Source organism: Mesitornis unicolor, unplaced genomic scaffold (assembly GCF_000695765.1).
Source record: "Mesitornis unicolor isolate BGI_N332 unplaced genomic scaffold, ASM69576v1 scaffold40700, whole genome shotgun sequence".
NCBI classification, from domain to species: domain Eukaryota; kingdom Metazoa; phylum Chordata; class Aves; order Mesitornithiformes; family Mesitornithidae; genus Mesitornis; species Mesitornis unicolor.
This window is the reverse complement of record NW_010158359.1, coordinates 256-22,392: the sequence shown is the minus strand read 5'-3', so window position 1 is coordinate 22,392 and position 22,137 is coordinate 256. Positions and strand designations below refer to the sequence as shown.

Below are 22,137 nucleotides of genomic sequence, written 5' to 3'. Positions count from 1 at the left end.
GAGTCAGGAAGTCATTAAGAATGCTGAACAACTGCCAGCCAACAAAAGTAAGATAGGGAAAGAACCAGAAAGACTTGGATTCACCACTTACTGCCACATTTTCTTTGCTGTTTTTAAATTTATTTCTCTGAAAAGATGCTTACCAAGCCCTTTGCAGTCCAGGTGTTCACCATTACTGTTCTTGTAGTTTCTTTGAAACTAAAATGGAAGTTGAATCAAATCCAGAAATATGGTCAGATTGCTTAAGTTATAGATGAGATTTTCCACAGAGAAATAAGCAATAACTGTATATATATTGGGGTGCCTATTGCGTTATAATGTATTGCTCTTGCCTGCTAGAACCCGCTAGTCTGTGCAGATAAACTAAATCATAATCTTTGTTGAAAAGTCCTTCACATATCAGGATCAGAGTGAAATTCTGTGTAGTGGGATGAGTAAACTCTATTTGTGCACCTTGTGTTGGCGATAGAAGCTTACCTCAAATGCTGAAGCCAGTTCCTCCAGTAATCCTTTCCATAACAAAATCCTGTGCGATCCACTAGATTGAAAGCTTGTACAGAAATGTATAAGGCACTGGGAAGGTAACACATGTTACAGATGCATCTAAAGTAAATAATAAAATGGTCATGTGTTCCCAGATTGCCTGCTTTGAATCTCTTCTCTCGTGTTTTTTAACTGGGTCATGATCAGTAATTCTTTCTCCTTCAGCAGCTGCCTATTTATCTGTTCTTTTACAGGGAAATCTGGGCTCGGTTTTTAGCTTTTGAAAGTAACATTGGTGATCTAGCTAGTATACTGAAAGTTGAAAAACGGAGGTTTACGGCGTTCAAGGAAGAGTATGAGGGTAAAGAAACAGCTCTGCTGGTAGACAGGTACAAGTTCATGGATTTGTACCCTTGCTCTGCTAGTGAACTGAAGGCCCTTGGTTACAAGGTAAGTGAATAAGAACACTTAATTTTACTGTTACTTTTTTCAGTCCTAGCAAACTCAAGCAATTCCTTGTTTAGGACTTGCCTTACACTTTTTTCCCTCAGTAGAAAAGCAGGTAAAGCAGGCCTGGGTGCCTCCTCCTCCTTGTCTTGTTGGGTAGCAAAGTACCAGGCACTGTGGGCCAGGGGCAGAAAGGAGCAAGGAACATGACCGATAAATGCAGCTTCACGTGTTCGTATTTGCCTCTCATCTTCCTGCGGAAAGGTCGATGTGTTCATGCCATCACCACTCTGCCACAGGCCTCCACTTCAGACTTAAACCTGAGCTGCTTCAAAAACCACAAAAGTTTGGAAGTCTGTAGAATCAAGTCACCTGTATGAAACACCTCTGGCTGCCCTTACTCTCCAGTTGGCAAAACTCTGCTTGCTTCACCAACAACCGTATCAAACAAAACCAACACACTGCAGTCCTAGTGACTGCTGCACATGGCTGAGGAAAACTGTCTATGGCCATCAGTGGCTGCCTGGCGTTTTTCAGTTGTTTCATATGGGTAAAGTGCTGTAGTGGGCTATTTGGAATTTAAAGTCTAGTCCAGACACCTCGATCTGGTGATCTCACATCTCATTTCAGACCACATGTATTTCAACTACTGTTTTAGTAGTGGAAGTGTGGCCTTCACGTGGAAGGCCGTAATGCTTTGGAAAACCAACAGAACAGAATAAAATATTGATTTATTTGTTGGTTGGTTTTTTTTGTCTGAAGCATGGTGTGAAATCGGCTCCCAGAGAGGCCTATTCAATTCATGTCTCAAAAACACTGCCTCAGCTTCCATTTATTTCTTAGACAGAAAAGGAACTTTTGAAAAACACCGAAGTCATCAAAGTTAGCAAAGCAGCTGAATTGTTGGTCTTCACACAGCTGTAAAATAATCTGATAGGTGGAAGTAAGAGTCACATTGAGCCACTGAATGTTGTTCTTTTAATACAGTCAGAACAGAATTATTTTGAAGTTACGGTGTGCTTACAAGAGACTGCATCTTGATAAATGCACGGGAAGTGGTGCCCCTGAGACGATTCAGGCCTCGGGCTGGTTTCTGTTGTGTGTAACTTGCCAACACGTAATCCTCTTTGAGCTGATGGTTTGCACGCCTGCTGACTGCCTTATGCTTGCTTCTTTACCAGCTAAAGCAAGCTAGGGAATGAAATGAGGGAGAAATGATAGTTGTGAAGGCCTAGTGCTCTGCACCTGTTCACCTGCATCGTTTTAACCTAAAAAAGGGGCCACTCAAAAATGACAAATACAGACCCATTTGGTAACAAAAACAAGTGTTTCCACTCCCAGCTGGGACACCGTAGGACTAAAATGTTTGATGAAAACATGCAAGTTTTGCCCAGATGGTCTTTTAAGAGGACATCTGAAATTATAATGATGGCAAAGTGAGAATGACTGGTCTAGAGAGATGTTTTGTTCTGTGATTTAAACATGCAATGTGACCCTGCCAAGCTCAGTGCTCTCCAATTGGCTTTTGCAGGATGTCTCCCGTGCCAAGCTGGCAGCTATAATTCCAGACCCTGTGGTTGCACCTTCCATTGTGCCTGTTCTCAAAGATGAAGTAGATAGAAAACCTGAATATCCAAAACCGGACACTCAACAAATGATTCCATTTCAGCCAAGACACCTAGCACGTAAGTCAAGCGTTCGGTCGGAAGTGGTTGCATTTCACCTGGTGGCAAATTACTAACCTGTGTGCTTAGCAAACCTGATCACAGAGACTTCCCTAGTCTTCAGTCATCTAAACGTGTACGTAAATTTTAGGCTGTTATTTAATGGGATTGCTAAAGGCATATATATTTTACCTAAAACTGAGGTCACATGGAAATGAGTACAAGTAGTTTGGGGTCTGGTAAACGGTAATGAGCTGTTACACACACTGCTCAGAGACTTCAGATCACTGACTAAACAATATGTAATTAGTAGAGGCAAAAGTAACAGGGTAGTAATTATTTGCTCTAAATAATAATGCTGCAGAAGCAATTCAAGTCTAGCTGTCTTGCACTGGCTTCACACTGTGTTTCTTCCCACAGCTCCAGGTTTACATCCTGTCCCAGGGGGTGTATTTCCTGTTCCACCAGCGGCTGTAGTTCTCATGAAGCTCCTGCCACCTCCTGTTTGTTTTCAGGTTTGTTTTAATGAATTCTGAAAATGTCAAAAAGTTACAGAAGAGATCCTGTTTTGACAGAACCACAGTATGTATCACTCTATTAAAAATCATCTTCTAAACTTTTTTTTTCTTTTTTAACAAATCAGGGTCCCTTTGTTCAAGTGGATGAGCTCATGGAGATATTTAGAAGATGCAAACTGCCAGACAGTAAGTCACTTGTTCAGTCTGGAGTCTGTGATGGTGCTGTATTTGACTCTGTTTTACATATGGATATTACTGTCTAAAATCCAGACTACATATCTGTAAATGAAATTATTATTGAGTATACTGTTGAATTGGCTATGCTTGTAGGTTGGAGCCTATATAGTTTGCACATTTAACTGTGGAGAGATCAAGAAAAAGTTAAAAAGCTGAAAAAAATCACCAGCTGCTACTTCAGTAACATTTTGGTGGTAATCACTAAAAGAAAGAAATTGAGATCTTCAGAATATCCTTTAAAAGAAACAAGGCATTATTGCTAGCAGCACTGTAACATTAAATTACAAATTTGCAGCATGGTGGGTTCATTGGGAGGCATAACTCCAAATGCAGTTACATTGCTGCACTCCTTGAGAACGATTCAAGAAAATTGGTGTCTGAGCTCCTACAAAGGTAGAGTTCTGAAATATAAAAACAGGACAGATCCACACCCCAGGCGTCATGCAGACTACAGCAGGTGATAATACACTACTTTTCACTCCCTCTGTTAGCTTAAGGAGCAAATTACCAGAGATAAAGCAAGCTAGGATTTAATTTTTTAGAGTGGAAATAAAACATCTATTTAATTATACTTGGTATTTTTGAAGCTTTCTCTGTTCGTAAGCAGAAACTGACTTGTGGTGCATACTTTCTGATGAATCATGAACGAGTTACACTGTTTTCCCAACAGGCTTTCTTCTTTAATTCATCTGGTAAATGACTCTGTACTTGTGTAAAGGGAGGGCTTAAGCTGAAGCAGCAGCATTTACTTTTTAATCAGTGTTTGCCATAGCTCGGAGTTTTAGACAGTCAAGGCTTGATTCTTAACATTTGTAGAGTAGGGTAGGAAAATGGTTCCAGAAATCTCCACAACGTATCTATTTTGGTGTCCCTGTTTGCATGCTTATTTCTAATCAGAGAATTTAGTTTCACAATTAATCTTTTTCTCTTTCTAAAGCTGTCGATGAAGCCGTACGAATAATTACTGGAGGCCTACCTGAAATAGCTGTAGAAGGCAATGGACCTGTGGAAAACAACACTATACTCAATAAGGCTGTTAAGAGACCACATGAGGATTCCGATGACGACGAGGAGAAAGGATCTGTAGTCCCCCCTGTACACGACATTTACAGAGCACGACAGCAAAAGAGAATCCGGTGAAACAAGTTGGGAGTTTTACTGCAATAGACAAAGACTTGCATTGAGTCTGTCAGTCTCTTCAAAGTCAAGCATTTAAAAAGGACAGCTGCAAACAAAAAAAATCTTGAAAATGGTTTTGTTACTGTGGTGCCTCTTCTCCCATATGGTTCTTGATCCGAAAACAACCAGAACAACCTTAGAATGTGCTCTGAATAAAACTAAGTTTTCAAAGCCAAAAGTGCAAAATGTCAAAAGTGCATTTTGTTCTTCAAGGGTGTTCACATCTACCACTTGAAATCTTGTGGGTTTTCAACAGTTTTATTTTAAAAACTGGATGGCTTATACTTGTGAAGCATTTTTAATTCACATTTTCTGGAAAACAGTTGTTCTCAGTTTGTTCATGTAGTGTCCTGCCTTATTGTTCGTTTTTATTTATGGCAGAATGTAAGGAATCTGTTTTGTAGTTGAAAATGGAAAATACATTCCTTTAAAATAAAAGGATATCCATAACATCATGCCTCATTCTGGTTTTATTCAAACACAAGAAGTTACTTCTTAAATATTACTCAGCCACTTCAAATGCAATGTTAATAAGACCACCACAGGAAATTGATCAGAGCATACACATTAGGATTAGCTTTTCTTCCATTTTTCTAGAGGATACAGTATACTTCTGCATTTAATTCCATTAGACTGTTTAAAGAAAACAGCATCATAAGACAAACCTGGTACATGTTTCTAATGTGGACTGCCCAGCAGTACTGGTGAACACGGGCTGTTCCTGGGTAACTGCAGTGCTCTTCCACTTAACAAATGTTCATATATTCGCTACATAGTTTAACCTGTCATTTTCAAACAAGCTAACAAAAACACTATATGAACGTTTGAAGCAGTTTCTATGCATACTTTAGATTTTTTAACCTGTAATTGACTATTCAGAATTGCACTCTGGTAAGACTGTAAGAACATCCATGGACTACAGGAAATGCGGGTACTCGGACAGATGGACTGATGTTACCACCCCCAGCAGCATGGATGACTGTGGGTCATGGATGGCTGTAGATCAGTGCTCCTGTCTACCAGACCAAAAGGTAAAGCAGCACAAGTATAACCATGGAAGTGTTCACAGGGAGGGAGGGTTTGGTCTTACCAATCCTAGAATTTCTTTTTTGCTTTGCCACTTAATCTTACCTCCCTCTCCCTTTTAAAAAAGGATGTAGAGAAAGTGTTTGTCAACCATCATCATTAAAAAACAACAACCTAGGAAAATCACTAAGCTGATTTGCACTTGTGGGCATTTATTACTGTCTCTGTAGACCTTTGCTGTTGAAAGGCCCACAGCACCCACCCACAGAGGCACTCCTCCCACTGTGGGTACCCCCAAAGGCGAGACTGGCACCAGATGTGGGTACTGCCCTCTTCTACATGAACCTTTAAGATCAAAACCCTACAAAGCGGAGAGATGGGCTGTACTGTAGCCACCCTGCAAGCAACATGCACGTGCTGGTGGCAGTGCAACCCATGCTTCAACTTTGGAGTCAGCAGGAGCTGGCAGCCATGGACATCTGGACTCTGAATTCCAGCACTGGGAGCAGCCATCTCCCAAATAAAGTAAGTACAGTTTTATCTATTGATAATGCAGTCCCACTCACTCTGGTGTCAGTCACATACTTTTCCAAGTCTTTTCTAAGTATGTTGTGTCACCGTGATGTTCCTCCCCACATCCTTGAGATCATCCCCTACAGCATGTAAACTTCTGTAGTACACACAAGTCACAGCGGCCTTTGACGGCAGCTTCTAGGTAATGCTAAAATATAAAATCACAGCAGCAATTTATAACTTCTGCAACTCTCATTTAACAAAAAATGAAACCAGCTTTGCCTTTGTTATTTATTTTTTTAAACCTCTCTAGCAATAATGTTTCTGGTAGCTCTTTTGTTAGACTACTGAATTACTTGTTTTGAGCTGCAGAGCTATAGGCTGTATTTTGAGGTGGATCCTGCACTACCAACCCAGTGCAGTAAGCAGATGCAGCAATCCTGAAGACGTCTGCAGTGTCTTTTGCCAATTCAAACAATGAAATAGACCACACCAAAAACTACTCAGAACTTATTTTCTGGCTAAACAGCCTACTCATTGTTGGGTTATTAAAGAAAGATGCAAAGACAGACATCCATTTAGCCAAGAGAAAAATCGCTTGTCTGAGTTGGTGATCTCTTAGAGGGGTTTTGGGTTTTTTCCCCCTTAGGGAAGGGAGCTTATAATGAATGAGAAAAGAAGTGTTTTATAGTTGCACAGGCTAATATGGAATAAAAGGTCTTACCTATCCCACCTTCCTCCAAACTCAAAGTTAGTGCAGCTCTATCCATGCTGACATTTAAAAGGAAAACTGGAAAGGGAAACCACTGATTCATAATCAAATGCTTTCTTCTACAAATTCTATTACTTTGGTTGACTACTTGATTAATATGATGAATCTGGATGTTAGCAATAAAAGCACCCTTCTGTCTATTCTGCATAACTTGGGTTTTGTGTTTTGTTGTGGGTTGTTTTTATTTGAGACAGTAACACATTCAATTCTGGATAGTCTAGTACTTGGGACACTTACTGTTCGTAACGATGAACTTTGCTTTCCTAAAATCATCAAATTTTGATTACTGTAATACAGGTTCTGCTCAACTAGAGGAAAATTTCAAAGGTACTTACCTCCTAGCTCAGCTTCAAATTGCAAAAAGGCTGTAAGATCATTGAGCTCTTCTGTGAATACTCATCTATACAACAGGTAGCTAATTAAATTCAAGACCTACAAATACCTCTACAAAGTGAAAAAAGTCTTCTACAGAATATAAGCCCTGTGTATTTAAACTAACATTAAATCATTCACATTAAAATCACTTCCGATAGTGCTCTGCACTTCCTGGGTATTTTTGAAGATCTGATTGAATATGCAGCCATCTTCAGTTGCAGTTTTAAAAAACAAGTAAAATTTTCAACCTAAATTTTCACACACTTTAAATCCACTTTTGGAAAAATGACAAAAGTTTACTTTAAAATCAGTATCTCACATAAAAAGGAGTAAACTACTAGCAAAAAAAAAAAGTAAGAAATGCCACTTTTATCAAAACATTTTAGCTCCGCCCTTCTGAAGTCTGTACAAGAGATAAGTACAGCTGCAATCTATAAGATTGCCACCTTTGTAAGGACTGTACATAGCAGAGGACAGTTACCCAATAACCAGAAAGTTTGCTACAAAAATATATTATGTGTTTTGTAATATCTGCAGGTAAACAGCAAAAAAATGCTATTAAAAACGCAGTAAAATGCAGAAGAAATTAGTAGCCTACCATACTAACCATAACGTTACAATAAAGTGCTGTTTGGCTTTGTTTTTGGCCTGTTAAAGTTTATCTTATCTAGAATTTTATCTCACTTTTGAAGTCTCTAAAGAAAGATTTTTTTCTTTTTTAAGCCAAATCACCTTCTGGGAAGGACCATTGCTAATCTTCTCTGGATTAATTAAACAAAAGTCACGGTAAATTAGAGTCTAATGCCCTAAAATGAGCCACTTAAATACAAAGTTTGGTTCTTAAACTTGTCCTACCTAGCATCAGCTCAAAAATTGAAGCCAGAAAACTACCAAGACATCCCCCTCCCCAGGCTGCACACTTACATTAGAAATGCATCTCTTCCATCATTTACTTCAGAACCCCTTCTGCATTTCATCTATTTTCCTCATCAATCATCAGTACTGAATTAAAGGAACCAGTATTTACATGGGAAGCTGTATTCCTAGACAAATATTGGTGCAATTTTTTAATATAGCTGACAGATACCATATTGGTCGCATACAAACTGGTTTTATGGTTCTTCTGACTTCCCGGCAAGTTGAGATTTCTCCTTAGTCAGTATCTTGCTGAGGAGCGCATCATAGTAAGGGCTGAAGACCATTTTGTTGTAGTTGACAAGGCGAACAAACTTGACCGCAATCTCTTCCAGCTCTCTTTGAACAGGGCCTAATCCTCCAGGCAGAGCAGGTAATGATTTCTGGTGACTGGATGCAAGGTAATTCTCCAGAAATTTCTGAATTCGAGAATCTGGAAAAATTGGACCAAGGGTTTTGGTTTGTTTTTGAAAGAGCCCGTCAATTAGAAATAGTGTAATCTCATGCAGAATACAGAAAGCCTGACCACAGTAAACAGGTACGTGAAACAGATCAAATGAGAAGCCATGTATGACGTGCTACCAACAGTTTTACAAAGACAGAGGAGCGGTCACTTGAGCACATTTTTTCACAGCATACCCATTAGCTTGCATATGGTGTTATCCAGATTGGCCACTGCTTGGATTTGTCCTTTAAGCACAGTCTCTCTCTCAGCTGAGAACGGTGTAAACCCATGCTGGGAAAGGCAGCTGTTCACTTCAGCACACACCTTCTCCCCAATGGTGGCCAAAGCTTCCGTCAGGTTAAAGGAGCTAGAGAATGTGGAGCAGAGCATTACTTAGCTATTCTAGTTATTCACGTTTTTCCTACATTTTAAAAATAAACTATCCAATTACAGTTGTCTTATTTATCAAATGTAGTGGAAGAACATTAATCCAGATAAAGGCCAGAACTATAAGGAATAATACTTTATATACATATGAAGAATAAAGTTGAGATATAAAACAAGGAAGTGGGATAACATTAAAGGTTGGTAGCCTGGACAAACCATGCAAATAAGAGCTGAATTTCCTGCTACACAGACAGCTCCGACTAATGCAAAAACCCAGAACGTGCAGAGTAATCACTGTAAATCTGCAGGCAGCTCACTGTACCACACTCAAATTCTCAGGGGAGCCCAGCCCAAACTGTGAGCATGGTTACCTGCTGGCACTCTCACGGGCCAACCAGGCAAACATACACTTTGAAAAATGGTGCATGTACATATCTGAAAAGAACGGAGCAAGAAACGACAGATCTGTCTGAGTAAGCTGAATAAAAACTGTCAGCCTGGGCTCAGAAAAAGCCCTCATCACTGCCTCTACATGCTCTGCAGTCCACAGCCAGTTTAAAACTGATTATTTACTGGGGTGAAAATGGAACTACACCTGCCTCTGTGTGAGCAGGACCATTCAATACTCACGGCAGATGCATTCCTGTCAGGAGCACCTTGACGATAGTTTTGATTTTCTCTGCAAAACCAGGCATATCGATGAGCACCGAGCCTGCTGCACTGAAGGTGACCAGAAGGATGGTCCCAGTCACGAGGAGCTGCTCCAGCTCCAGCTGGATTTCCTGAAAGCGGGTCTGGTCCATTAGCACTGTCTGCAAAGAATGAGGAAGCCAGCACACAACAAAGTCAGAATGCTGGGCTGTGACATGACGCTGTGATGCCCAGCTGCTCACAGCAGTGAAGTAAGACAAAGACACAGGAAAGAGCAACACATGCTCAGCGGGCAAGTATCAGGAACAAAATGAATGAATGGACTCCTCTTTTCCAACTACATAAAAGTTTCAATACTGAAAAAGCAGTACCTATTAGAAGAACCACAGAAGCTCCCGATCAAGAGATAAATGTACTTATTGCAAGGCTACAAATGCAACCAGCTTCTGTTACACCCCAGAAACAGAAAAGTAGAACAAGTACAGAAATCAATTTTGCTGTTAAATACCTACTTCTGGAAAAGGCCTGTTTACATGATCCCACTTTAGGAGCTTCAGATAGGCCTGATTTTGTACAGCAGTGGAGCACAAGGCGGAAGCTCCACCCGTGGCACCATCATCACTACAGTGAGGAGGCAACATTTTACATCTCAGCTTTGCAAGATCATCTGCTGCTTCTTGCAACCACCTTTTGACAAGGTCTAAAGAATCTGGAAAAGCAGGGAAAAAAAGATCTTGTTAAGAAAATTCCTTTTCAAAGTTAGGTTTTTCCACCAATAATTTCCAATTAATCCCATTAGTTGCTACTACTAATACTCATTATACCTGTTACTGACATGCATTTCATTTATTACATTAAGCAGAACATTCCAAAATTAAAACCACACAGCTACAGGAAACTAGAGGTGAAATGATGCTGGCTAATTAGGCCCTACGCTATATTGAAACAAAACTAAACGCCAGTGCAGAACTGTCATTCTGGCAGATTTTTTTCAAACCACAGGCTTGGGGCACAAGCTGTCATTTACCATTTGAATTTTGTAAATAATAAAAAAAAAAATCCAAATTCTTTTCATAATCTACAAGCAAAGACAGGCAGTTTACTGGGAGGTCAGTGGGGAAGAAAGAAAGGAACAAAGTCATACTTGGCTGTTTCTCAAGAAACTCCTGAAACTTCCTTCTTTCATATTCAGCAGACTGCTGCATTAATTTTGGCCTAATACTACTGACAGCGAAGTTTGCCATATCCACTTTCATTAGGTCTAACACAGAGAAAATTGCTCTAAACAAACAAACAGAAAAAGTTATTCAAGGCTGCAGCTGTTTAAGAGATACTGTTCATAAGATTTATTACAGATTGTCTAAAGAAAGCGCAAAAACATGCATGGGAAACATTAACAGGGTGCGCAACAATTCAAGAGCGCGAGGCAGAGAAAGCTTGAGCAAGCGTGTACATGCTCTTCCCAGTAGGAAACAGAAGTTGCTCTCCTGTAAAAAACCCTCCATGGAATTAACTTTACTAGCTCCATAGATTATATTTCCCAGTATGTGCAATACTGTATGCTGAATACAGAAAAAACATCTGGATTTCCAAACTTGCACACTATCTCTGTTGGCAGCTTATAAAGCCAACTCCAGCCCTCCAGAGGGCTGTGAATAATAACACCCAAGGTGGAAAAGAGGCGGAGGGAGGGGGTGGGGAAGGGAGAGAAGAGGGCAAAAAAACCCAACCAACCAACCGAAGAACAACTCCTTTAATTTCAAAACAACCTAATTGCTGCTGGCAGTATTTCTGCCAAGTCAATCCTGAGCTCTTGGAAGTTTATCAGATTAGAAATCAACAAGGTTAAGGAAATTTCTTCCAACTATTGAGACCCTGAGCTGTTCAACTGAGAACATGGTGACAAAGTAGAAGCCTCTGTGCTCCCAGATGTGGTTTGTACGCCCTCTTTTAGAACTGAACGGGAACGGCGTGAGGGGCAAAGAGAGCTCAGACTGGGGGGAAAGGAGAACAATAATACTTTTTTCCTATGCTCCTGGCTAGGTTTTTTCCCCCCCTTCTGTGGTCAGTATTAAATTCTGATACAAACTGACCATTCACTTGCTATCTTCAGGCTTATATGCATTTGGCATTTAAGAAAATGTCCTTCAGTGACATGCAGGAGCCAGACAAATATTCCAGTCACCAGAACAAAGAGGGCCCTTGTTCAGGACTTCTGGAGAATCCCTCCCCTTCACCCCCACAGCTATATCCCTTCCCCTACCACTCCAGTTTTCTACAAAGATTTGCAGGTTGCCCTGCTGGAACACTACCCCCTCTAAAATCATTTAAGAGACTCTCAACATGACTAATAAATACCATTTCGGTACCTGAACAGAGGAACTATTTCATGAATATCTTTCAGTTTCTTAATTTCTTCATCTCGAGCTGGAGCACAGAGAGTCCCCATCATCCCAATAACAAATTCAACCAACTTAGAAATGTCAAGCGCCCCATTCTCTGCCTCCTGTTTTATCAAATCCAGATCAAGAACTTCTGTAATCTGGCTTCTCAGTCTAGTGTGACCAGGCAACAAGAAAGACAGGAGATTCTGGAATGGAAAGTTTTTAACATTGCATTAGTTCTACATATCAAAGACTACAAAGATCAAAACAGCTACTTTTTTATTTAAACTTTTTTATTTAAACTAATTGCCCTTTACAAGTGGAATCCCTTTTTAATTTTTTTTTAACCATCTGTTCACCACCTCCAAGTGTTTCACCTCATTCTGCACGATACCGAAGTTACTAAGGGGTAGATACACTGTAGTACTGATTGCACTTAAGACTACCGTACGTGGTTCTGTCAGCCCTGCTGGAGCATCTCACTGACTCCATAACTAATACCACTGTCATAACATGAAGGAAGCTTGGAATGATAAAACTAATATTTCTCTTGTATTCATCTTATATTGCTTTGCATTTGTTTTTACATTCTGGTTTCTCCTCTAGGGTTATACAACTTAGGTATGTCCATAGATAACGATACAGTCATGAAAAAGACCAAGAAAGTCCTTTATGAAAAGCCAAACTTCAACCACTTTTACCCAGTCATACCAATGCAGCTACACAAAATCAGTAACTTACCTCGATATCACACCATCTTACCTCTTTAATTTCTCCCAATAGTTTAATTGCATGGTCATACGTTGGTGGATCTTCCTTTAGCTGAGCTTCCAGACAATCCCAAAAAGCTTTATGCACAATATCTCTTACTTTTTTTTCTAAGCTGTGGGTAAATATGACCAGTCAAAAAGAAAGGTATTTGTCTCTGCACCACCTTACATAGATAACCTGCAGCTCCTGAAGAACACGTAATAATATCAATATAATGTAATAATGAATACAAGACAATTAACAGAGTTCTGTCATCTTAAGTTACTCAAAAAAGCAAGAAAAACTGGACACAGGATTTGGAATGGCTTATTTCCTAATAAAGGGTTACAAACAAGCAAAGTCAGGTACAAATCAAAATCCTTGAAAGTATCTGTGAAGTGCTACCTCTAAACAACTGAAGAATTAAAAAAAACACAACAAACCCACACAAATTGCAGCTTGTCTTCAAAACACCAGTATTGATGTTCCTTTCAAAAAGCCTCACGAAGGAAATGCAATTCTACTATGTAAAATTCATTAAGTAAACCTAAAAGGAATTAATTAACTCTCCTGACAAAAATGCTTCTACATCTGAACACATAAATCACAGAATGGTTCAGGTTGGAAGGGACCTTAAAGCTCATCCAGTCCAACCTCCCTGCCATGGGCAGGGACACCTCCCACCAGACCAGGTTGCTCAAAGCCCCGTCCAACCTGGCCTTGAACACTTCCAGGGAGGTGGCATCCACAGCTTCCCTGGGCAACCTGTGCCAGTGTCTCACCACCCTCACAGTGAAGAATTTCTTCCTAATGTCCAGTCTAAATCTACCATCTTCCAGTTTAAAACCATTGCCCCTCGTTCTATTGCTATGTGCCCTTGTAAAAAGTCCCTCCTCAGCTTTCTTGTAGGCCCCCTTCAGTAACTGGAAGACTGCTACAAGGTCTCCCTTGAGCCTTCTCTTCTACAGGCTGAACAACCCCAACTCTCTCAGTCTTTCTTTGTAGGAGAGGTGCTCCAACCCCCTGATCATCTTCATGGCCCTGCTTTGAGATAAAGGCCCAATTCAGTTTGTGGAAAAAAATAAATTAATTCCACTGCTTCAGTACCAATTTCTAATTCAAAATACTGAAAGTTACTCCTCTTCAGCAAGCAGGCTCCTGTTCACACCAGGTTTAACTTCAAGACCAAGGAAGTAAAATGCTGACACGTACACACGCACACAAAGAACGCTCACAACAAACACCAGATTCCCAAGGCCCTGACTCCATGTGCAGCAGAGGTTCAGGCAGTGCCCACAGGCACTTATGCCTTGTGGTGCTCTGAGACACGAGCTCTATTGACAGCGTATACAACTGCAAATACAGGAACAACCGCATCTTCCTCCAATCACTTGTCTACACCTACAGTCAAACTGCGGGGACTCTAAGCTATACATATACACACAAAATATTTAATCCAAGGAAGATTCCAGAGTCCTTCTTCAAGCAAAATCTGAAGGACTGCTCTTTCTTTTCTGGGTGGTAAATAACAGCAACCAAAACCCCCACAAAAGCCAAACACAGAGATCTTTTACTAAAGCACACCTGGCCCATCACAAAGCCCAGGCGCTCCTGAGCAAGGTGACCTCTGCAACACGTCCGCTTCTGTGACCAGGTGGAGAGATGCAAATCACCCACTCTGGTGAACAACTACAGCCACTGCTCAGCATCAGTGAGCAAAAGCATCCAACCTTCCAAGGCACAGGACAGGCCTCCGGCTCCTGCCCTCCTTTTATTTTATTTTTAATTATTATTTTTAAGGGGATGAGGAAAGAAGAAAGGATAGGAAAAAAGAGAACATGCTAAAATCTCTCTTCCCTGAAAAATGCTGAGATTAATTTTAAGGCACTGAGCCATGCCAGAAAAGTTATCCACTATCACAGCACATTTTCACATGAGAAATCCATATGAAGGAACATGGAGCAGAAGTGGACACCAGATAGAACGGCCCTCTCCTAACTGTGGGACTTTAGATGAAGCCATCAACTGCGAGCAGAAAACACCTGATGGAAGCTCCCCCAAAAGATGCTGGGACAGAGAAGATAACGTAGAATGGGGAGAATGAGCTTTGCATGTCTCAAGTGTGCTTTTCAAATGCTTGCTTCAGAGGCAGCATTTGTGCAGGCTGGAGACAGGTTCATGGGGCCACACAGGAATTGCACATGACCTGTTGCAAGTAACACAACAAAGGAGGACTGAGCCACACTGCCTGGTCTAACAGACAAGGCAGACACTGAAAGACAGTGCTGAGAAGACAGATCAAATCATTGCTTGAGCTCTAAAATATGAGTCTCGATGGACAACAGATGTGTCCATTATCATGTGCTAACTCAGTTAAATGTTGTTTGTCCTCAACATTTAAGGGGGCCTCCATTCCATTTCCTACCAATTAAGAGTTTGAGACAAATGAACGAAGTATAGCAGAGACCCTCATCCGCTCCATTCAGCCCTTACTCAAAGGCAACTCCTGGGATCACGAAGCTCAGTGTATGTAATAGCATGAGCACCTGCTCTTTGGTTTTGATTGTTTCACAGTTCACAGCCATTAATAAAACACCACTGGTATAATACAGGGCTGTCAGAGCTGGAAAGACAGGAACAGTCCAGGTGAGAAGGGAAGATGAGACTGTTCCCATTACTGCCTTTTCAGTCAGGGACAATTCTAGTTCCAAACAACATCCTCTCATCACCAACGCTAACAGGAACCACCATCACCTTGTTTTGGTGGAGATGAACAGCAGACCTTTTGTCTCGGTATGACCACTTTCTACAGATGACAACCAATGCCAGTCTTCTAAGAGCCATCCATAGCATATTCTCCTGCAGCACCCATGAAGGTAATGTGCTCTGGTGTCTCTCAAACACAGACATCAACAGACAACTTTCGTTTCCAATGTGGACCAGGTTTCTTCCATGAAATATGCACTCACTTTCACAAATTAACCCAGGAAACTGTCAGCCACATCTCTGTGTGTGAAAAAAACAGAAGCTTCCCTCGATAAGACTGGGTCAGCTACTCTGGCTAATTTGCAGCCACAGACATCAAGGCCTCTTCTGTTCTCCCTCTCCCCTCTCAGCAGTGGATAGAATTACTGTAGATCAGACAGAGAAGGAAAGATGCCAAACTTAAAGGAGCAATGACTTAGGAATATGCATAGGAACATAGGAATCTCCTCCCAAAAAATCCCTTGAGAAACAGACATTAGGCTCAGAAAAAGCTAAAAGAGTTTCATCTTATTCCCTCACACAGCGAAAGCTTAAAAGATGCTAAAAGCTCTACCTCTATTTGCAACTAGACCTGGGTATTCAGAAGAAAGTGGTTTTGGGCTCCTGGGACATGGGGACACCGACAGAAACCACACCACACTGGAATTTGCACGACACATGCCCACACAATTACTCCAGGACAGTTCATCTTTCACATACACATTTCTGGGGAAGCAGAAATGCTTACCTTCTTAATGCTCTTTCCTATCTCCTTGCCAGACAAGATACTAGCCAGAGCATTTACCTGATCCACTAGAACTGTTCTGCAGTTCTACAAATGCAAATTTAATTTATGGATCTATTTGGTAGCAATCTTACCTGTGTTCTGGTAATTCAGCTGGCTTTATCTGGAAGTCACCATTAACAACAATTTCGTGTGCTAGTGCCATGTTGGTTACTCCCTTAGCTGTTTCCATGAGCTCTTCTATTGACACAGGCCGAGGAGGACTGGCTGCAACATAAATTAAACTGTCAGACAGTTCTTTACAGAATTCTGTGGGAAAAAAGTCTGCCAATACTTTTGGACCCTTTCCACCTTCTTGGCAGTACAGAGGGCCAAAAAACAGCATCATCTGAAGATTCTCCTCCTTTCCTTCCCAGCTGGTGGATGACACAGGTTTGGCGTGTTACAAGAAACAAAGACATGAACCCCAGTTGATATTCTGGGCTCAGAGGGTCAATTGCTTCCAAGTCCCATCAGGCTCCTCTAAAAGCAAAATCAAAATCAAAACCCAAAAAAAATGAATTTCACACCCAAACCCCTACTTCTTTAGGACTGCTTAATAGCATCTTTGCATCTTTCTTCATATTGTCTGGAAAAAATCATTAAAAATACTAGCATTTTCACTACACTATTTCCCCAATCACTGTATAGATGTTGCCATTTCAATTTTATCTTTTTCAAGGAAGTGACTTCATCTCTAAAGCAGCCAGCAAACAAACCACCATTAACATTAACCAATGCCACACTAGTAGCTAATTATTCTCACTACTTCCAGTGCAGCTGGCACTTCTCCAAACTCTCTTTTTTTCCCCAGAGGCCATTGTCCAAGCAACAGAGGACATCAAGACCTAGTCCCAGCACCAATGCCAGAGACCTCTTCCTCTGTCTGGCACTTGGGCCTGACTGGGCAAGCAGCTTCAAGTTTGGCCTGAAGCACACAAAGGAGTAGGAAGAAGCATCAAATCTGAAAAAACAGGCCAGTTTTCGTGATGCAGGGGACAAAGGTAGTGACTGACTGTAGAAATCTAGAGTGTAGGAGAGGGACAGAGACAGTCTCAGAAAATTTGCCTCCTGGATGCACTGGGAATTATGACTCCTAATTGTTCTGGACTACACAACATCCTCCCAGGACATTATGAGCATTGCTGTAGTGCAGGAAGTGTCACAGCCCTAAAAAACAAGTCAACATAAAGGCAGAGGAGGTGCCGAGGATGTAGGCTGTACTGGTTAGGGGAGTAATCCCACTCCCACCGAAACCAACCAAAGCCTCTTGCCCCCGACTCTTTGTGGTAAAGATTCCTCCTGGCTGTGCTAGCATCAGTGCGAGCAGTGTGTGTGGGTGCCCTGCAATGCCTTGCCAAAAGTTGGGAGCCGAAAAGTGAGAAAAGGCCACAACAAGAGTTACCCTAATGGACAGATCTCTCTATGTAGTTTATTCACTTCAACTACAGTCTGGGCATAGGAGCAACATAGTAATTCCAAAAGTGAAAGAAAACAACCAGGAATCTTCATAGGCTGGGTTCACTGAGATTTGTTTTAGGCAAAGTATCATGACTGCCTCATTTGATAATCCAGTTTGCTTGGACTTAAGCTAGTAACATAGAAAAGCTCCTTTAAAAGCAACTTTCCATCACCTGTCTGCCACTCAGAGCTGTTCCAAGTATGTACAGCATGGTTCCAATGTGCTAATTTTACATTAATACCTTGCTCTTTTTGTGCAGCCCTCCTAAACCCTTACTTCCTTCTGCCTGGCGCTTTACCTTGCACAGTGGCTCTGGGAACCCAGCAAGGACTGATACACTGAGAAGAACGAGCAAAACAGCAAAGTGCATAGCTGAATGAGAGTGCTCTTGTCTGACTGCCAAACGACTCCACTCGAGCAGCAGATGCACTAAAAGCTAAGACTCTTTCATTTACCAAAGAATGCTCTTAAATCATGTTACTTCATTCTCGTATTATATCTGCGCTCTTACAAAAGGGGAGGGCTTGAGACGTCTTTGTGGCACAACACAGTGCAAGACTGCTATGCATTTTACTTTCACGTGTTCACAGCCTCTCTCCATACACACACCACGTTTCCTATCGGGCACCCAGCAAGACGTAAGAACATAAACTCCCTCAGAACATCTCTGTGTAACATGACACTAAACACAACACTAAACCTCAAGTAACAATGAACACTATTAAAAAATAAAAAGAATGCAACAAATAAAAAGTTACATGCTGAGACACTCACTACAGAAATTTGGAACTAGCAATCTGAGCAATTCTGCCTCTTTGAATTGAATCTCTGGGACCAGAAAACTTCCTCTTGATTTTGTCTATAGATTTGCAGAAATAATTGGTAGCCATACTGCATCCAGCTCCTCACATTAACAGCAGAATGACAAAGAAAAATATGCTCTAGGAGTAAATTTAAAATATGCAGTCCTGCTTGACACTAAAAGTAGCGTTATGATTAAATATACAACTTTCCATCTGTATTGAGAGTGGAGGGACAGGACTACTTTGCTGATAACAGCCTTCCTTGCCCTGCAGTAGAAACGGAGGCCTCAATGATCCAGAAGGTTCAGCTGATAATGCAAACAGCAACAGTTTAGCTGGAATGTACTGGGGCAGTGCTCACCCTTTCTGTGAGTACAGACACACAAAGGTATCCAAGATCTATGGAGCTCAGAGCAACACGGTTATTGTGAACAACTAAGTACTAAAACAAAATGGGGAGAAAGGTGTTACAGATGGTTTTGAAGCAAATGATGAGGAGTCACACAACATTTAACTGCAAAACAGACAAACTCGCACAGAGTGTTATAAAACACCACGATTGTCTCCACGGAAAAAATACAGAATTTACTTTTTCTTTTTATAAAGCACTTTTGCTTACACTTCGGTGAATCATCTCTGTGTGACCCTGGAGCACTCTGTCGTATTCTTTTTCTAACAGACTGATCCGGGTTGTCCAAGGTCTCCTCTCGACCATCCTCCAAAGCACTCAACTCCTCTTCATTTGATTGTGGCTTGTCAGGGTTCTCAGACATTTTCAGTTGGTACTTTTCGAAAAAAGGAAAAAAAATTAAAAAGGGAACGAATAAGCATTTTCTGACATGGCTGTGTGGGTAAACATCACCAGGAGCTCACTTGATTAAGAAAGACTTAAGAATAAAAGAAATCCTACCAGGAATTATATGATGTCATTCCCATAATGGTAGAGGACCTGAACTCAATGGCTCACTTCCCATCTCACACAAAATGGGATGTTTTCAACACAACTACCATTTACTTTAGCTGCATTCCTAGTTAATTCTCAAAAACCTGAAACTGTTCCCTGCCACAGTGCACACAGATGAGAAAGAGAAATACATTTGATTTTCTTCCTTGGCATTGCTTGTGAGAAGCACATCTTCTTAAAAACATGATGCCAAATGAGACACTTCCCCACTACATAATGAGGAACCTTTCTGAACATAACGCACTCCTGAACTACGATCTGCACCAACTCTTTAGAATTTAAAAGTTTGCAAAATTTACAAAACTCTATTAGGGGCATATAAGCTCTCTAATTCAATTCAATAACCTGTATGTTCTGTGAAATGGGAAATCAGGAAAAATCTGACTTTCAGAAAAAACAAAAAAAACTCCTGGAATAAAACCCACTATCCTCTTTCATTGAGTATCCCACCATCCCCGCGTTCACGATTTGAAAGAAACAATGCCCAAGAAATGCAGACTCCAGAGGCACCTCACAGGTCCTAGGGAAAAACACTTGCGGTGTCAAAGACTACACTGAAGACGACGCAGCATAAGCAAGCAACAGTGCAGAAATACAAAATGCAGCACTGAGGTTTTTTTATTTTCATACAACAGCCATGATAACAAACCCTACTCCGTCAGTGCCTAAATTGATTGCGCCAGTGTGATTCTACAGGACAGCTGGAAAGCTCTGAGCATATAAGAAATAGTTCTGAAACACTGCAATGACTCAGGATCATCATCTTGCTAGATGCACACCACCACGCAACACTTGTCCACAGCACTATGTGATTGCTGTTTTAGAAAAGAAAACATAAAAAGGATGGGATAAATTACACAGGAAAACTAAGACATCAGTACAGGTACTGTTAGACCCATCTATTAGCTCCCACTTCTAGCAGGAACAGAGTCACTGATGTCCCTGCTCCAAACACTTGGTCATCTTCCTGTGCACACACACAGACAAACCCAGCCAGGACAAGAAAGCGGCAGTCTGTGCAGAGCTGCAGTCACACTGCCGCCCTTCTAAGGCAGAGACAGCCTCCAGCTAGCTGTAACACAAGGCATCCAAACCAGCACGCAAGTGGGAAACCAGTGACGTGCTCCAGGAGAAGCAGATCTCAGGTTTGTTACCACAAACACTGCCGCAGCAAGAGGAGGAGTAGTTCTGTCAATAAAGAAGCAGTTAACAGAGAAGATAATTGCAACAGCAGCAATAGAAATTATAAGATAGGACTGATTAAACAGAGGAGAAAAATGCATTGTTGAAATTGGTTAGAATAAAAGCATTGTCATAATAATCCACATGCTTTCAACCAGACTAGACGGTGGTTCTTAACCATGCTCTTCCACAAAGTATCCTCCTTAAGTCAAAACGTGAAGCACAAAGATAACTCAACTAAGACCAACTTAGGTCTGTAATGCACATGACACTTCACAATGCCTTGCAATCTCTTGCTGCACTTTATTCTCACTACCCTTATAAAAGTAGAAAAATATTATAATATACCTTACTTACAGAGAGGAAACTGAGGTGCGAGTTAAGTTGCTTGAGGACTCACAGGAGATAAATGACATGGCCCAGATGATAATCAGTCTCATGATTGCTACCTCCAGCTTTGCCCACCAGGCCCACCACACAAATACATCCTAAAGCATCACTTTCCATAAAGTGGCAGATCAAGAGCTACGCTCTCAAAACAAACAATCTATTCAAATAACATATGCTAAAAAAAAGTCCTATTTCAGCTGTAGAAAGTGAGTACAAGAACTCCTAGGCCATTCTACCAAATGACTGTTCAGCAGATGGGGTAAACAGGCACGCTTGCTGGTTTAATTGTTTAGTTTACAATAGTCTACTCTTTTCTGCTGGATTAGTGCTATTATTTGCCAGAACACAACTAGAACATATCCTCTTTCCACTGGGTAAAAAAGCTTGACAATACCTCTCCCAAAAGCATGATCATCATCTTTCCTTTCACAGAAACAATCTGACTCTTAATAGAACAAAGTCGACTTCTTGGCATTTTCCTTCAATTTATTTTTAATGAAAACAGAAGTGCAAGAGAAAACTCAACAAATTAAAATTTAAACAAAATCTTTTCCACAGGTTCTTTTCATGAAAGGTCTTCACATCATCTGATGCACTCCAGCACTCAGTAAACTTCACTGTGCTTCTATGGCATACACACAAGACTGGAGCAGATCCTCCGAACTTCAAGAATGGCCCTGCTGCTCTGTACGAGATACGGCTCGGCAGCTCCCCTTACCTCCAGGTTAAACACTCGAGCCCTGAAGGCCAAACTTTCTTCAACCTCCGTTCCAGTGCTGAATCCTCTCTTCCCTCTGTTCATCTGCCACATCACAACCTACTTTCCCTCGTAAGGCACTAAAAGGTGAGCTACACCCGAGCATTGCGTGGTGAAGCTACAGCCAGCCCTCTGTCCCTCCTCCAAATTAAAAGATCTGATTGTGAACTTCTACCGTTTTCCCTGTCTGCAACCCATTCCGTATAAGGCCCTGAAAGTGTCGGTTCATCAGCAGGGTCTATACAAAGGTATTTTAACAAAAATACCATGCCCATAGCAGCAGCGTTACCATACCCCTCTGAAC

At 41.2% G+C, this 22,137-nt stretch overlaps 2 protein-coding genes across 2 annotated transcripts in view; one reads left to right on the top strand and one right to left on the bottom strand.

Moving 5' to 3' along the window:
* Positions 1 to 4,980, top strand: part of CSTF3 (cleavage stimulation factor, 3' pre-RNA, subunit 3, 77kDa) — a 48,715-nt gene extending 43,735 nt beyond the window's left edge. Inside the window, exons 17-21 of the mRNA XM_010183307.1 lie at positions 738 to 933; positions 2,462 to 2,615; positions 3,015 to 3,109; positions 3,238 to 3,298; positions 4,287 to 4,980. Coding sequence (XP_010181609.1) covers positions 738 to 933; positions 2,462 to 2,615; positions 3,015 to 3,109; positions 3,238 to 3,298; positions 4,287 to 4,489 — 709 coding nt within the window. The 3' untranslated portion in view covers positions 4,490 to 4,980. The remainder of the gene's footprint in view (positions 1 to 737; positions 934 to 2,461; positions 2,616 to 3,014; positions 3,110 to 3,237; positions 3,299 to 4,286) is intronic.
* A 3,346-nt stretch (positions 4,981 to 8,326) lies between these two features.
* Positions 8,327 to 19,318, bottom strand: TCP11L1 (t-complex 11, testis-specific-like 1). The gene is made up of 9 exons (XM_010183296.1): positions 19,160 to 19,318; positions 16,371 to 16,503; positions 12,759 to 12,879; positions 11,982 to 12,202; positions 10,757 to 10,893; positions 10,125 to 10,321; positions 9,592 to 9,773; positions 8,769 to 8,941; positions 8,327 to 8,562 (listed from the first exon to the last, which is right to left on the bottom strand). The coding sequence occupies exons 1-9, from the start codon at positions 19,311 to 19,313 to the stop codon at positions 8,327 to 8,329; spliced, it is 1,554 nt and encodes a 517-aa protein (XP_010181598.1). The 5' UTR covers positions 19,314 to 19,318.
* Positions 19,319 to 22,137: the final 2,819 nt, after the last annotated feature.

Bases quoted from the DNA above. Each gene is read 5' to 3' on its own strand.
- TCP11L1 (XM_010183296.1), bottom strand. From the start codon at position 19,313: ATGTCTGAGAACCCTGACAAGCCACAATCAAATGAAGAGGAGTTGAGT. The intron at 10,894-11,981 runs GTACCGAAATGG...TTGTTTGTTTAG, and splicing joins GAAATAGTTCCTCTGTTCAG to AGCAATTTTCTCTGTGTTAG. The intron at 8,942-9,591 runs GTGAGTATTGAA...CACATTCTCTAG, and splicing joins CTGACAGGAATGCATCTGCC to CTCCTTTAACCTGACGGAAG.